This window comes from Sinohyriopsis cumingii, chromosome 11 (assembly GCF_028554795.1).
Source record: "Sinohyriopsis cumingii isolate HCF-2022 chromosome 11, ASM2855479v2, whole genome shotgun sequence".
NCBI classification, from domain to species: Eukaryota; Metazoa; Mollusca; class Bivalvia; order Unionida; family Unionidae; genus Sinohyriopsis; species Sinohyriopsis cumingii.
Genome location: NC_142971.1, coordinates 90,081,609 through 90,096,796, shown reverse-complemented (window position 1 = coordinate 90,096,796; position 15,188 = coordinate 90,081,609). Strand labels below are relative to the sequence as shown.

At 34.8% G+C, this 15,188-nt stretch overlaps 1 protein-coding gene across 1 annotated transcript in view; it reads right to left on the bottom strand.

Moving 5' to 3' along the window:
- The window catches only part of LOC149788957 (uncharacterized), a 32,775-nt gene that overhangs the window by 8,920 nt on the left and 8,667 nt on the right, over window positions 1-15,188 (bottom strand). The window contains exons 2-8 of the mRNA XM_089975108.1: window positions 12,133-12,276; window positions 10,277-10,380; window positions 5,751-5,861; window positions 3,456-3,563; window positions 2,475-2,579; window positions 1,280-1,491; window positions 550-673 (exon numbers count right to left, since the gene is read on the bottom strand). Coding sequence (XP_089831234.1) covers window positions 550-673; window positions 1,280-1,491; window positions 2,475-2,579; window positions 3,456-3,563; window positions 5,751-5,861; window positions 10,277-10,380; window positions 12,133-12,276 — 908 coding nt within the window. The remainder of the gene's footprint in view (window positions 1-549; window positions 674-1,279; window positions 1,492-2,474; window positions 2,580-3,455; window positions 3,564-5,750; window positions 5,862-10,276; window positions 10,381-12,132; window positions 12,277-15,188) is intronic.

Below are 15,188 nucleotides of genomic sequence, written 5' to 3'. Positions count from 1 at the left end.
TGAGACCTGCATCTTGCTGATTCCAAGAATGTCAACCTGTCCATCATCTTGCCATATTAAAGAAACCGAGAGTATAGTCAGTCACACTTTGGCTGTTATAGTTAACCATAAAAATGAACCAGTGACCTGTGATGAAACTGTTCTGTTCATGCTTGCCAAAACATACAGGAACAAGATCTTTCTCACAAGTCCGGCAAAGAGCTTTGAGCAGTACAATTGATATTTACAAAGTCTAGCAAAATAACCATGTTTACGAATCAAGTTTTAGTTATGGACCATCATCAAATCAGACTAGCAAAATTTCGCAAAACAAAAATCCATTATTAAACATAGGAGTAGACTTGTTTAAATACTGAGAGTCCAGCATACAATTTGTGTCATTTAAGAGAGACAGACAGACAGACATAGACTAAAACACAATGTTTTATGATGATGTTAAAGTGTTTGTAATGATGATAAAACCTTTAAAACAAATATATTAATGCTGACATTAGAAGCTGTAGAAACTGAAACCATATGCTCTAGTATTACAAATCTGTAATCAAATACCTATGCAACGTGGACAGCATTCCCCATCAAACACCCTTCTCTCATGCTGAGGACATTCTAGCTTACTGACATCACATGTCTCTTCGATGCAGTGAACATGTCTCGTGGACATGCATAGGCAGGTCTAGAGATGGAAAAGTAAAATAAAAAAGATAAATCATAAGGTAATGTATTTTCAAGCAGGCTATCAGATAGGTAGTATTTCTTTTCATCTGAGTTTTTGTCAGAACAACTATTTAATAAATAATTATTTATTTACATAATAAACTGAAAATTTAAAATATATAGCTTCTGAAAAGCAAAAGTGTTAGTTCACTACATTAATAATAATAATAATAATAATAATAATAACAGCAACAACATCAACATCAACAATAGGAATGATCATGTTGAATATGTTGTTAACAAAGAGCGAATGAAGAAATAATTTTTGTATGATCAGAAAATCCTGATCATATTAGTCTCTTTTTAAGACAGTAATAAGGAAAAAGATGTTGCAGAAACCTGCAATGATTGGCAACATGATATCTTATTTAATGTTTATATAAGGAATAATGTTGTTGAACAAACTATGTGTTCTTCAGGTTGTAATTAAATTTTAAATTTAGCAGTTCAAAAAGAAGCCGTCGGATGGAAACAGAGCACATAGATTCTTAGAAAGTATTGTTGCTTTTGACCTAACATTTCAAATTTACCTTGATGCATTTATTTCAAGAAAATTACTATGTACCTGGCAAGCACCTTGCTTGAAAGTATCCCCAATTTCAAAGGTTTGGCTGTTATAGTGGCATTTACTTTCAAGCGGTTCCTTACAAACTCTGCTGCAGCCATCTTGACAGCACTTCTTGTTGTCCATACAGTCGTTGTCATGGTGACATTCATTATGACAACTTCTCCTCTGCAGAGGATTTTGTGTCGCTTGGCAGAATCCTTCCTTGATCTCTGTATATAAAAATTTTAAACATACAAAAATATGTTAAATGTTGACAATGTAAGTAGATATTGTTTTGCATTGTATATATAGCGTCCTACTATGTCGGTAAATCTTTTTATGTTTGATACAAAACACAATATATATATTTTAATGTATATGCATTTCCATACAAATTCTTTTCTCTGATAAATGTTTCCATAGGAAATAATGTTATTTGCACGAGAAACTGAGACATGCTAATGAATTTAAAAAATTAAGCAACGTTTTAAGCTAGTCTATGCAAAACAGGAAAATGGAGTTGTTGTGGTTTTATGGATGTAATTTTACTCCAGATTTTTTATTGTCCTGGATATAAATTTTAATAGTTTTGCAAAATCTTACATTTTCCTTGGTACATCAATTTGTTGATTAAGTTGAATTCATACTGTTGTCATGGTGTGATACTGTTCATTCGATTTTGAAAATAATTTTTATCAGTAATGACAAATCTATGAAACGAAACGTGCACCATGAAAAAAATAATGAACTGACAGGGTTTGTATGCCTTTGTTTGTGACTATATGTATTATAAAAATAAAACTGCAAAAGAAATTGGAATGCAATGTGTAAATATTTTCTTCTTTTAAACTTTTAATTTAGCCGATGGAACTATAACAACTGGACATTATTTCTTAAAAGTGAAAAAAAGAAACTAAGTACAAAGTTAGCTTTAAATCGATTAAAGGGTAAAATGAATCAATCAATGTTGAAATCACAGCTAGTATTGGGTTATAGAATCAAACAAAAATATTTTTAAAAAATAATTGTTTTAATAAAAAATTATGTGATATCTTTTTGTCAATTTCACCAGCAGAGTTACACCTAAACTTAGGGATGTAAGCATTTGCACATTACAGTTTAAACATGAGGTCACAACAAATTGGAATGTACTAACAGTGTAGCAGATATTTTCGAACTGAAAAACAAATTAAAAACAATGAAGTTTACTCACTTAGTTCACACGTATCTCCCTCAAATTCTTTTGTACATGCACACTTTGTTTCAACACCATCAGCAATACAACTTCCCCCGTTCCTGCATTCCTTGGAACATGTAACTGTGGTAAAGATTGTCATGGTAAAATATTTTCATGTATCATGCTAATTATGGAGAGGCAAATAGACATGGTTGTCCGCTGGAATATTTGGGCATTGGGTGGGGCAAAGCCAGACCTGCCCGCAGAATTATTTGGGAAGGGAGCAAACATGTAAGGGCCAGCTATTAAGTTTCATGGATATATGCCAAAACATGTTTAGAGGTGAAATGGTGGGTGAGAAAAAAGATCTCTCTCTTTCTTTATATATATATATATGTGTGTGTGTGTGTGTGTGTGTGTTGCGTTGCCAACCCTGCACCCGCATGTAATTACTTTTTTATCTCCTAAAACCAGAGTAAGACATTTCAGAGGTTACAGACACTATACTTTGTATGCAAAATTTGTCATAATGTGGTACCTCTCTCTCTCTCTCTCTCTCTCACACACATACACACACACACACACACACACTACACTGGCTGCCTATTCACATAATACATGTTTTTGCCTAAGACAAGATTCCTGTACAGGATCATGAACATAGAATTTTGCATTTACTTTCGTATAACAAAAACTCCACGAAACGAGCAACACATCAAGCAGGATTCATTACTGCAAAACTGATGGAAATATTAAAATGGACATAATGCCGTAAGACATTGCTTCTTCTCATTCATAAAAAAATCCAAAACAGACATTTCTGCAACAACACTTTAAAAATCTGAAGTTATCTTTCTATGAGATACGTAGAGAAATACAAGAGTGAGAAGGCACTATAGTAAGAATAATCAAATAATATGTACACGAATAATAAATAACTGAAATTGACAGTAATATTTACATATTATAGAGATAATATTTTATTATACGGGAAAAATGACACTTTAATACAATTACCTATTTCACATTTCTTTCCAGAGAATGACGCAGAGGAACACAAACACCTGGAACTGTTATGTTCTGCTATACATCGGCCACTGTTAGCGCACCCTCCTTTGCAAATGGCTTTGATGAACACAAAAAATCCACAATTAAACTTACATAATTATAAAGATGGATAACATAAAAATGTAAGTATCGGGAACTGATTTTTTTTCCTTTCTTTGAGTGACCTTGATAAGTAAGAAAATCAATAATGGATCAGAGAACTATCTTAATGAACATAAAAGTTTCATGACTCTACAAAGCCATAATAATTGCGACATTTAGGCTGCATTCGTTGATGAACTAAAAGTCTGTCTGTGTGTGTGTGTGTGTGTGTGATAGAGAGAGAGAGAGGAGTCTTCTAAATAATATCACATTTTGTGGTCTTTGAAACAATGGGAATGATGAAGAGCATTTAAACGTTTGTGGATTGCTAATATTCATACTTAATGAGTTTTAGAAAAAGATATATGTTAGTAATTTCATAATATACCAACACCTGTGCTTGAGTTCTAATTTTTTGAAACCTTTTTTTAATCCGTTTTCCAATCCATCTAAACTAATATCCTCACAAATCATTACATTCATTCCTCAAAATATGCACGAATTTATTAGTGGTTTATACATTAGTTCTGTTATATATGAACAAAAATACTTTTCTTCTATACTATTTGCTTATAATTTAGATATTTAATAGAGTGAGTAAGCAAATCTGAAACATACTGACATAAGTCTGGAAATATAATCTCCAAAATAATATTGTAAGGAATGAAAGGTAAACACCTGCATAAAAACTGTTTACTTTATGTAAATATATTTAGTAAAATGTGCCTTGGAAATAAGAATATTATACCGCTAAGTAAAGTTTTCACAACTGTAGCTACATATGATGACGGAAGTCTTAGACATAAAAATAAAAAATCTTGTTTGTGGAGGTCTGTAGAATATCTGCTCCATAATAGTCTCCCCTTCTTTATTCCCCCAAAAGTAAGCAATAACCCCATAATAGTCTTCCCTTCTTTATTCCCCTAAAAGTAAGCAACAACCTCATAATAGTCTCCCGTTCTTTATTCCCCCAAAAGTAAGCAATAACCCCTTCTTTATTCCCCCAAAAGTAAGCAATAACCTCATAATAGTCTCCCCTCCTTTATTCCCCCAAAAGTAAGCAATAACCTCATAACAGTCTCCCGTTCTTTATTCCCCCAAAAGTAAGCAATAACCTCATAATAGTCTCCCATTCTTTATTCCCCCAAAATTAAGCAATAACCCCCTAATAGTCTTCCCTTCTTTATTCCCCTAAAAGTAAGCAATAACCTCATAATAGTCTCCCGTTCTTTATTCCCCCAAAAGTAAGCAATAACCCCTTCTTTATTCCCCCAAAAGTAAGCAATAACCTCATAATAGTCTCCCCTCCTTTATTCCCCCAAAAGTAAGCAATAACCTCATAATAGTCTCCCGTTCTTTATTCCCCCAAAAGTAAGCAATAACCTCATAAGTCTCCCATTCTTTATTCCCCCAAAAGTAAGCAATAACCCCCTAATAGTCTCCCCTTCTTTATTCCCCCAAAAGTAAGCAATAACCCCATAATAGTCTCCCCTTCTTTATTCCCCTAAAAGTAAGCAATAACTCCAGATACTAACATATGACTTAACATAATCTGAAAATGGCCGTCAAATGAATTAGTGTTACTTTTCAACATATGCTGAAATTTTCATGAGAAATGGTAGAAAACTTAAATTTTTGATCATTTTAATCTGTTTTGATATATCTGTCTTTCAGTGTGCTGCCAATTACATGTACATGGATATATTTATCTTTCAGTGTGCCGGCAATTACATACAAATACCTATCCTTGAGTGTGCCGGAAAGTACAAAGTAATATCTTTAAGCGTTCTGGCCATTACATAGAAATATCTATCTTTCAGTGTTCCACAATTACACAGATATATCTGTCTTTCAGTACTTAGACATATCTATCGTTCAGTGTTCTGGCAATTATTGTGAAATCTACAACATTTGACAACAAAAGTAATAGGCGTCGGTAAGTCTATCACTTCGAAACAGACTCTTACGTATGACAGAACACGAATCTTCATTTTTCAATTAGTAATGATATTATATCTAAATTCATTGTTGCATTTACATTAATTTCATCAGGCCAAAGGCAATAACACTGTTGCCATATTATGACATAGCACAGTGTATCTGAAGCTCCTAATTTGCCTACCAGAAATGGGGAAAAAAAGATGAATGCTTAATGTCACTTACGTTTCTCGCATGTTTCTCCCTCAAAGTCTTTCAGACATTCGCAAGTACATTTATCATTTTCCCAGAGTACAGTGCCCCCATTTTCACAGAAGCAAGTCTCCTCTGAAACCACTGAAAAATAGACTTAAGCATGCAGAGTTGGGTATGATCGATCTATTTCCTGAAAATCGTCTAATACTTTCTATAAATGTAAAAGCAACCGTCTCATCAATCAAAAACTATTCAGGCCTAAGAGAAAATATTGACCACCCTTGATGCAGTAAGAGACAATACAGACCACCCTTGATGCAGTAAGAGACAATATTGACTACCCTTGATGCGGTAAGAGACAATACAGACCACCCTTGATGCAGTAAGAGACAATACAGACCACCCTTGATGCATTAATAGACAATATTGACTACCCTTGATGCAGTACGAGACAATATTGACCACCCTTGATGCAGTAAGAGACAATACAGGCCACCCTTGATGCAGTAAGAGACAATATTGACTACCCTTGATGCAGTAATAGACAATATTAACTACCCTTGATGCAGTAAGAGACAATACTGACTACCCTTGATGCAGTAAGAGACAATACAGACCACCCTTGATGCAGTAATAGACAATATTGACTACCCTTGATGAAGTAATAGACAATATTGACCACCCTTGATGCAGTAAGAGACAACACTGACCAGCCTTGATGCAGTAAGAGACAATACAGACGACCCTTGATGCAGTAAGAGACAATACTGACTACCCTTGATCCAGTAAGAGACAATACAGACCACCCTTGATGCAGTAAGAGACAACACTGACCACCCTTGATACAGTAAGAGACGATACAGACCATTCTTGATGCAATAATAGACAATTTTGACTACCCTTGATGCAGTAAAAAAGAACACTGACCACCCTTGATGCAGTAAGAGACAATACAGACCACCCTTGAAGCAGTATTAGACAATATTGACTACCCTTGATGCAGTAAGAGACAATATTAACTACACTTGATGCAGTAAGAGACAATATTAACCACCCTTGATGCAGAGACAATATTGACTAGCCTTGATGCAGTAAGAGACAATACAGACCACCCTTGATGCAGTAAGAGATAATATTGACTAACCTTGATGCAGTAAGAGACAATACTGACTTATACCTATGATGCAGTAAGAGACAATACAGACCACCCTTGATGCAGTAAGAGACAATACAGACCACCTTTGATGCAGTAAGAGACAATATTGACTACCGTTGATGCAAGAAAAGACAATACTGACTACCCTTGATCCAGTAAGAGACAATACAGACCACCCTTGATGCAATAAGAGACAATACAGACCACCCTTGATGCAGTAAGAGATAATATTGACTAACCTTGATGCAGTAAGAGACAATATTAACTATCCTTGATGCAGTAAGAGACAATATTGACTACCTTTGATGCAGCAAGAGACAATGCTGACTACCTTTAATGCAGTAAGAGACAATACAGACCACCCTTGATGCAGTAAGAGACAATATTAACTATCTTTGATGCAGTAAGAGACAATATTGACTACCCTTGATGCAGTAAGAAACAATATTGACTACCCTTGATGCAGTAAGAGACAATATTGACTACCCTTGATGCAGAAAGAGCAAGATTATCAATACAGAAAGGACTGGTTTCGATCAGTATCTCTGGTTTTTTCTAACATGCACCATCATCTTGCCCGTCTCGATTTCTTTATGCAAGTTGTGTGACTTTATCTTATATTCAAAGTAAACAAGAGTGATTAACGATGTATCATTGCAAAAGGCCCAACTCACTCTAATTTTCTCAGACAACTTTTTGTTGTAAAACCCAGTTTAGGAAAACCCAATTTAGGAAATTGATCCATCAGGGGTTTTAACTCCTTTACACAAGGACGTGGAATGCCAGATATCTAAATTGTTAAAGGTCTCATAAGTATATAGGTCAATGGAAACGAGGAGTGACTTCCAACTAACTCCTTTACACAAGGATGTGGAATGCCAGATATCTCAATTGTTAAAGGTCTCATAAGTATATAGGTCAATGGAAACGAGGAGTGAATTTCAACTAACTCCTTTACACAAGGATGTGGAATGTCAGATATCTCAATTGTTAAAAGTCTCATAAGTATATAGGTCAATGGAAATGAGGAGTGAATTCCAACATTGCTTACTCAAGTTATCATGTGTAAACCAAATAGGGAGGATCAATAAGGGGCCATAATTCTTCAAATGAGGACGTGGATCATTGTAAACTAAACTAATTAAAGAACTTATCAGTGCAAACCCCATGCCAAATTTGCTTAAAATCAAACAATCCTTGGTAAAGTAATGCAGCAGAAACCAAAGTCATGAGGCAGTGCAACCGGGGATCACAACTACTGTAAATGTAGTGGAACACTAGAATTCAAATGAATTTAATATGTCTTCATTATAAATTTGGAAGAAAGTCAAGAGGTCTTGGTAAAGGTTCCATTCTAAAATTTCATATTTTGTAAAAGGGGGAATTTCTAAATACAAAGTCAGTACCTACATTTGATATATGGGGTCATGTGTTATTTACAGAACAATCAATGTATGCTTATGTTGGCCTCAGTCAGTGTTATACTAGCATTCAAATGTTGGCCTCAGTCAGTGTTATATTATCATTCAAATGTTGGTCGTAGTCAGTGTTATATCAGCATTCAACTGTTGGCATCAGGCAGTGTTATATTAGCATTCAAATGTTGGCCTCAGTCAATGTTATATTAGCATTCAGCTGTTGGCCTCAGTCAGTGTTATATTAGTATTCAACTGTTGGCCTCAGTCAGTGTTATATTATCATTCAAATGTTGGCCCCAGTCAGTGTTATATTAGCATTCAACTGTTGACCTCAGTGTTATATTAGCATTCAACTGTTGGCCTCAGTCAGTGTTATATTATCATTCAAATGTTGGTCGTAGTCAGTGTTATATCAGCATTCAACTGTTGGCATCAGGCAGTGTTATATTAGCATTCAAATGTTGGCCTCAGTCAATGTTATATTAGCATTCAGCTGTTGGCCTCAGTCAGTGTTATATTAGTATTCAACTGTTGGCCTCAGTCAGTGTTATATTATCATTCAAATGTTGGCCCCAGTCAGTGTTATATTAGCATTCAACTGTTGACCTCAGTGTTATATTAGCATTCAACTGTTGGCCTCAGTCAGTGTTATATTAGCATTCAAATGTTGGCCCCAGTCGGTGTTATATTAGCATTCAAATGTTGGCCCCAGTCAGTGTTATATTAGCATTCAAATGTTGGCCTCAGTCAGTGTTATATTAGCATTCAAATGTTGGCCCCAGTCAGTGTTATATCAGCATTCAACAGGTATCTGGTGCTGCTGGTATCTAGCTGAGCATGATTACTGCAAGGGTACAATACGAAGCTATGCACTTTGAGTGATTAGAAAATAGCAACGTATTTCAAATGTTGAATTAAAAATTATTAGCCAGCCATATTTTCTTCATATTTTGTATAGGGAAAGGCAAATTTATGAATATAAATCTTTGCATATATAGAATTGTATAGAGATTTGTTTGTTTGAACAGAGAAAGGGTGAAAATACACAATATTCTGCTATTGTATGTATTCTGCTGCCTCACAAGCTGAAGTTAAAACAGGTGTGGAATAATACTAACTGAAAACTATGTTAAAATCATAAGCTGGCTGGACGCATATTGAATTTTATTTTGGATTGTAAGTGTTTCCAGTATAGTGCAATATTCCATAAACGGAACCTCTAGCGGACGACATAACGTGTAAGCAAATAACAATGTGTGAAAACTATGGAGCATAATCAAAGTTTTGCCGCGGAAACGAAAGTTATGAATACTGACAACCAGGGGTCGTAACTCCTGCCAATGTTTCAATATTTCATTAATTTAAATCTCCATACAGAATTTAACTGAACTGTAACACAAGTAGGTAAAATTATGCTGTTCGAAAGATAATAATGAGTGCATACAATCACGGAGTATAACCCCTTTAAATGATGTTTTGGAGCGCTAGAAATCTAACATATTCAATGTCTGGGTGATATAATGTCCAATAACACATTTGGTTGAAATCCACAAAACCTTGGTAAAAGTTATGAAGGAGGAAGGACAATTGGAGAGTTAATGTCTGTAAAAAAAATGTCGTAGAACACTGAAAAACAAACTCAAAGTCTCATCAGTATTGAGGCCCCCCCCCCCCCGCCCGAAAGAACAGATCCGGACAAGAAAGATACAGGAACTGGCAGCATGGAGCCATAATCTATCTATCTATCTATCTTTCTATCTATCTATCTATCTATCTATCTATCTATCTATCTATATATATATATATATATATATATATATATATATATATATATATATATATATATATATATGTGTGTGTGTGTGTGTGTGTGTGTGTGTGTGAGAGAGAGAGAGAGAGAAATTCTTTAGTAAGTGGAACTAATTGTGTGTTTTTTTCGCGAGACCGAAATAGACGTGCTAGAACAATGTTTTCTTACTTACGTATGCTACATGTTTGCAGAATAGGGTCTTTCGCCCAGCCTTCACAGCACCGTGATGAACAGTAGTACTCTGTCTCAGTCGTGTTGATCAGGTTTTGACACATCCTTGAGAAATAAATCACAAGAAAACGAATAATAGAATCCTCCGCATTTTTTGGGGAAGGGGGCATGATAGGAATATAATATTTTCTGTCCAAGGATGAGTCACGCTGAGTTCCTGGCACCAGTCTTAGTCCTCGAGGGTTGGACTTTCTTATCCTGCTCACATGCATGAAGGTTATTTTTCTCACCCACAACAAGCCATGTTTTTCATGAAAAGGGTACATCTCAAATGACATTAAATTCACTTAATGATGTAGTGCCCCAAAAACAAACATGGCATGTTTTGTAATGGAAATAATTTGGTACGCATGCTAATTTTTTTCCCCTAAGGATTAGAAGGGTAGTAAATTGATCTTCTGAATTAAAGTTAATCTATATGACAAGTAAACTCTAACTCATAACAACTGGCAGCCTACCAATACTATCGCCGGCAACCAATATCTTTCATATAGAACTCAAATCATCATAACTTAAAGAGTGTTTAAGCATTATCTTGCGCGCGCGCGCGCACACACACACACTAACTCATATGAGGTAGGAGTCTGCATAAAATACTTCATATAGTATATGCTACGCTAAGGTGAAGTCGACAACCACTAAGTTTCATACATACTCAAGTCATTAAAACTTCAAGAGTTTTCAAGCATTATTACACACGCACGCACGCACGCGCACACACTAAATCTGATGAGGTACGTGTTGATATAAAATACTTTGATTTTATAGTATGTGCTACGCTAAGGTGAAGGCGTGGTTATTTTCAGGATTTAAAATTTTGCATAATTTATGTTCATTGTTACATGTAATATTATTGATAATATTTTTTAAAATTGTATCAAGGTACTCTGGTCAGCCAATGAAGTATCTGCATTCGACATAATGAGCATAGAAAAATCCTCTGACGTCACTATGAAGAGTACTCGTTACGAGTTGATTAAGGGACACTAATGAATCACGAACTCTTCATTGATAAGAGTAAAAAAACGAGAAATATGCCGAGTTATAAAAAAAAAACAGCTTTCCTTTTAATTTTTTTAAATATAATTATTATTACTATTTTGGTAGATGATGTAATTAATAACAGTTCGCGCATGACTTTATTTATTCATAGAGTAAGACAAAGTTATCTAAACCAAAAAAAAAACTGAGGTAACTCTGTACGGACAGGTACCGGGTAGCAAGATGTTAGCGACTTTGGCAGAGATATATTCTCATTTAATGGTCATAAGCACGAAAGATAATGACCGCAAAGTTTAGTATTTAAAACAACGAATAAAATAAAAAATGACAGTGCTTGAATATTACGCACACATTTATTGGAAATGCGATTCGTTGCATACAGGTACAGAGTCCTACGGTTAAATATTGCCATTAAAATGTATTTTAAAATCACAAACATACTTATACTATATATATATATATATATATATATATATATATATATATATATATATATATATATATATATATATATATAAACTATAATATGGTCTGAACAAAGGTGCAGGAATGATGACAGATATAATCAGATAGTCTTGGACCTTCGGATACATCAACGGTGCACACACAAAATCGCTGAACACGACATTTTAGAGACAACTGTATGAACCATTTGCTTTTTTATCTTCAGAAACTGTTGTACACACACTAGTTCATGAAAAGTGTGCAAATTATTGAAATCAGACATAGCTAATAAGCTTTTAATTTGATTGCAAATAAACTTGATTTAGCTGATGTCTATTTTTTTTTTTTTACCTCATCCTATTATCATCGCAAGGAGAATTTATATATTTAGGTCTCATCTTGATCACACTTTCCAGGGTGTAACACTGGTGAGTTTCGTTGTTGTCATTTGGGCAACTTTCAGGCTGCATGGATCTTCTTTGGTCCCCGAATAACCTAGAACAAAACACAAGTCCACGGATTAGAAGACAAAATGCTTTCTTTCTTATTTGCAATTGCATTAAAAAAAATATAACAAGATTTTACACAAGAACTCATTTCAGATGAAACTTATGGGGAGGGTTCAATAATCTGTAATACTGCCGGGCTTAATCGAGCTAAAACATTGACGATAACGGATTAGTATTTTAAACTGTACATGATATTAGCTAAACTATGTGGATTTAATTATTTGGCATCATATACATGCTTCACATGGCATCTGAATGTTATGGTAATAATCTGTGAAACGTCACATCGTGATATCATGTGACCATTACTTATGTTTTTATTGCGCATGTGTAATATAACGTTATGTGATAATTGTTCAAACGCACGTGCGTCTTTTATTTGCGTATGCGATACAGATTAGGTTACCTGAAGTTGACGTTAACTTTTGGGTATTTATTTTCCTCTCTCAGAAGTTGTTAATAATCTACAAATGAATTACTCAAAGAGATACAATACAGTGAAATACATATGTAATTGTGGGTCACGTCGTGCTTTTCAGGATGAACTATCAGTACGTGCTTAACTAATCGCCTGTGTTGACACTGCAGTGGTAAATCTACGTATGCGTTTAATCAGTCTATTGTCCTTACAGTACACGTAATAAATCATAGACGTGGAAACTACATTTTAAAACTAAAATATTCAGAAGTAACGAAATCGGAAAGGTTGACATATTGTTTTTAAAACCATAGTAGTCGATTCAACGTAGTTAAGAAAGAGTAGAAACCATTAAAAATTGTGAAACAACAGGAATGTAAAATGGGATTCAGTGGGATATATTCAGTGATGTTGGTCCATCGATGTGTAAATTTATATAAAAACAAACTAATCCATTAGCTACGTTGGTGTTTGATGGAATGTAACGTAAATAAACAAATATGAGATGTCAAATTATCAAAAAGTTGTCATAGAAATTGTATAATCTCAGTTAAATTGTTACATTCTCGAAACAGTCTCCGATAAATCGTTATAAACACACATATACAATTTTTTTAAAAATACAAATCTCGAAAAGGTTGTAACATCTCATAAATTACAATTACCAAATAAGAAGAAAACATTTTCAAAACATTGTTTTAAATGCAAATGAGCTTACGAAAGCGAAGTTTTCACTTTTTCTCTTTTAATCTTTAAAATGTTCATATTTTACTTTTCGTTACCCTTTTTCCTTTTAAAAACTGAGAGTAATAATTTCTAACCACTGCTAATGACGAGGAATGCAATGATAATGTCTCCCTCATTATATCTCACCCCAAAACGAGTTAGTGGTTACGTACAGGAAGAGCTTAATGTAACTGTCATTCCATCTCTATGACAATGACTGGACCATAGAGTAACACAGTCTCTCTTTTTGTTAGCAACATCATAAGATTTTCTGTGCAGGCCCGCCTCGTGCTTTGATACACCAGTACCCATTAAGATGGTTGGTACAAAATATGCATATGTTGATATTTAAAAATATCTTGCTTTTGCTGATACAAAGTTAGATTACATAATGAAGAAGTTAATTTGTATTGAGGTAATGAAATAATAATGATGGAATCCGAATGTGAACTCAGATTGTTTAGAGTTGATAGGTACGATAGAAGAACGAAAAAGACAAGGTCTGTGATTTTTGCGTTTGGTTAGACGGCGTAGAGTTCACATTTGGTGAAACAGAAGATAAAGTATCGTTAATTAGACAGAAGAAGACAGATGAAACTGAAAAACTGCTGACGTAATGTGAAACTGAATATGGCAAAGAAACTGAAAGGCGAGCTCAAATTTTATTGTGCAGCGGTTTGTTCGAGAGGATGCATGGTGTTGAAAATGTAAGAAGCAAACCTAGAAGCATAGTGACCATGTTCAATAGCTTAAAGGATAGAGAGGTCGTAGAATCAAGGTCTAGGCAGCTGAATGGCACGAAAATATACATAAATGAAAAGTTCCCACCAAAATGTTACGACAAAAGACAACAACTGTACCTAGCGATAAAACCTGCAAGGCTATAGTCTTTAAATATTCAGTGAGGCAGAAAACTGCTAACACACCATCGTAACCTATAAGAAAGAGAATACAGGAAGACTGATGATCAGTCACCAGTGGAAGGAGTAACTGGAAAAAGAGAAAGCTACCGATAGAAATAAACCTATGCAGTCTCCATGAAGTAACAAGAAAAAGAAAATGCACTGCATCCACAGATAAATAATATGTAAACATGCTTAACAGTTGACCGCTCCAGTTGCCTAATTAGTGAAAGCGTCCGCCTCTGATGCGGGAGGTCGCGGGTTTAAACCCCAGCCAAGTCATACCAAAGACTTATAAAATGGTACTAGCATCTGCCTTGCTTGGCGCTCAGCGTAAAGCGGTTAGTGTTGGGACTGGTCGGACTGGTGTCAGGATAATGTGACGGAGATGAACAAGATGATACATGTCTACGGCATGATGTCCCAGTAATAAATATCACTATAAACTGCCACACTGCAGACATCGTAGCCATATGACAAAAATTGACATCGTAGCCATATGACAAACGTTTGTTTTTTAAAGCTACGATAAAAACCTAAATCACACACACACACACACACACACACACACACACACACTTAATAGTCCAATTTTCATGCTTTCCCTTTTCAACAGTTAGCCGAAAGACCACATATCGATCAGCCAATGTTTGCAACAACTGGGACAGCTAATGAAAACTACGAAAACTGAAATGAAAATTACAACACATGTTAATATACAGAACATTATATACAGACTAAACAAAAGAACGGACCAGAAGTATTGTCTAAAAATGAATGATACATTAACCCGCCTTCCTTTACCATTACGCAATACAAAACATGCGTACTCGTTTTGTCTTAAGTTGGTTT